Source organism: Lissotriton vulgaris, chromosome 5, assembly GCF_964263255.1.
Source record: "Lissotriton vulgaris chromosome 5, aLisVul1.2, whole genome shotgun sequence".
Lineage (NCBI taxonomy): Eukaryota > Metazoa > Chordata > Amphibia > Caudata > Salamandridae > Lissotriton > Lissotriton vulgaris.
Window position 1 is genome coordinate 1,645,026,883 of NC_141693.1, and position 2,783 is coordinate 1,645,029,665.

The 2,783-nt window shown below is 41.0% G+C and overlaps 1 protein-coding gene across 1 annotated transcript; it reads left to right on the forward strand.

The window, feature by feature from the left end:
• Window positions 1-529: 529 nt before the first annotated feature.
• LOC147716902 (proto-oncogene Mas-like) lies at window positions 530-1,543 on the forward strand. Its single transcript, XM_086919824.1, has one exon. It carries the CDS (start codon window positions 530-532, stop codon window positions 1,541-1,543), a length of 1,014 nt encoding a protein of 337 aa, XP_086775950.1.
• The last annotated feature ends 1,240 nt before the right edge of the window (window positions 1,544-2,783 follow it).

Genomic DNA, 2,783 nt, shown 5'->3' on the forward strand with positions numbered 1-2,783 from the left:
CAATTTCCTATCCTATATATTTGAAATATGGACTTTTTTAGATTTATAACACTTTCAGCCATTGGTTAAGTAGTGATATTTCATTCTGTGTTCGAGATAGCCTTCTGTGAGGTATTTCATTTAGCTAGTAGTTTATTAATCGAAAATGTTCTTGGAAGCCCAAACAATACATTAAGCAAAAACATATGTTTTATTATTTCCACAGAATCACTGGGATGCAGAAACAGAGGCGCATTCATTGAGAAACTTTTCATGTTTTACATTTCAACTCTTGTATTGGGAGTCAGACCGATTGCCTGGACAATGATAATCCATAGTTCTAACTTGCACCAACCTGGAGAAGTGTTACTCATCATGGCTGCTAATCTAACCTTCAGTCAATAAGAGTTCGGCCCTCCTCGTTGAAGCCCCAGTACCAGTTCTTGATTGATCGTTGAGCCTGGCAGCCCCAGCTTTGCCCTCCAGCTCCCAGTGGCTCTCCCAGCAAGCGAACTGTTTTCTTGTAGATTTTATTAAAACGTGTGCCTCCATGTCCCTGTCACCCCCTACAGAAGCACACGAAAACTGGACGACTGTGAGAAACAACACCTACCTGGAAATATATGCACCCGAAATGGTCTTTAACTCCATATGTATGGTTGTCTGCCTCTTTGGTCTGGTGGGTAATGGAATTCTTGCATTCTTCTTGGCCTTTCGGATAAAGAAGAACAATTTTACCATCTACATTCTCAACCTGACCGTGGCTGACTTTATGCTCCTGCTCTGTGCTTTTTTCCTTACGATTCATATTACAGTTTTTAGTGTACATCCGAAGGCATTAGACCAGCACCTGGATTTAAACGATGTTGTCAAGGTTGTAATGTCTTTCATGGTTGCATGCCTCTTTGGATATAACACCAGTCTCTATCTCTTGACGGCCATTAGTGTTGAGAGGTGCCTGTCAGTACTTTACCCAATTTGGTACCGGTGTCGTCGCCCAAAGCATCAGACTGCCATAGTATGCTGGGTAGCATGGATTCTTTCTTGTCTAATGACTGCATTGGAATTTATTTCCTGTGACAAAGAAATGTATGTATTTGAGAATCAAGAGTACTCAGCCAGGTATAGCAAATTGTGTCGCGCTACCTATTTCTTCATTGGCCTTTTCAGCTATTTTATCTTCACCCCACTCATGATCCTATCCAGTGTAACTCTGCTCATTAAAGTTAAGAGGGATTCCCGCAAACAACAGCCATCCAAACTCTATGTGGTCATTGTGGCAACTGTTGTATTGTTCCTCATGTTTGCTATGCCGATCAGGGTGATATTCCAGGTGGAAAACAGATATGAAACCTTCCTGCCATTGATTGTGGTTGAGGTGTGCACCTTGCTCTCCTCCGTCAACAGCAGCGTGAACCCCTTTGTTTATTGGTTTGTGGGACGCTGGGTTGGTGGGAAGGACTCTTTCCTCATGATATTCCATAGGATCTTCAGAGAAGAGGAGCACAAACAGAAGCATCAAGTAGAGATTACAGACAGGAATGAGAGAGTGACTATGCTCTGAAAACAACAGGCTAGAAAGAAAACCATAGAGTGGTGAATGTGCCTGTAGATATGTTGACAGAACTTCTATAGTGTTGCAGACTGAACTAGGTATCCTGGGGTAATGTAAACTACTTTCTCATCTAATCAAAATGAATTAACCTGTGCAACTGCAAATCTTACTTCAATAACCAATCATATCTAGCCTCATTTTGCATTTCCTGTACTGTGGTAGCAATTTATCATAAAGTTATATTTTATGGGTTTATACATAAAACCTTTAAAAGGGAGCAAAAAACTGTCTCAGAGTATATATAAGATAAAGATTGAGGGGCATATCAGCAAGACAATTATCGCCGCTTTAGCGGCTGTTTTTGGCCGGAAAGCGGCGATAATTTTATCGCCCTATTAGCAAGGTCTCGCTATTGCGTGAATCCTTGCCTCAGCTCCCTTTCCCTTAATGCCCAGCTTTGCATCTCTAATGAGATGCAAAGTGGGCGTTCCTCCCCAGAATAATGGGAGAAATGTCGCTAAGCGAAATTTCTCCTATTATCAAGCCTGACGCTAACCTGCAGAGCAATAAGAAAAGTAGCGCTAACCTAAGTTAGCGCTACTTTACTTATGCCTTCTTTTTATCTGGCTTAGCCATGATATCCAATGGAAAGTGGTTATCATGGCTAAGTATGCCCTGTCCTATCACCAACGTAGCGCCAAACGGTGTGTGATTATCGCTGGAATCCGAGCGATAGTTGCACATTTAGCAGCTAACTCGGTTGTTTTTATCGCCCTCGAGATAAACGTCGCTGATAGCGCGCTATCTCCACGATAAAAACAAGCGATAGCTGGCGATTTCTATCCTAGCGCTAAGTGCGCTTAGCAATAATTATCGCCAGTTGTTGGTGATATGCCCCATGAGTTACTTCATAAGGTCACGTAAATCCAAGGTGACTTACAATAACATTTTACCATACAGCACAGGGTAATTTATTGTCTACAATGTACAGTCACACCACAACTGTCCCCAAATGCGGATTAAATGCTTGATGCCTTGCTCTTTCATATTCTTCTAGTTGCAGACATAAAGAATAAAATCAGACACTGTAGTGCAGATTTAAACTCACCAAATAGTAGTTAAAAATTTCTTGCATGTTTCTTCTCATCAGTTTGTCAATAAAAGAAATAAAATAAAAAGAAATTTCTTGCAAAAAGATATTAAAATCTGTTCGATTTCAGCCACATTTAACGTGTCGTTCCATACAATG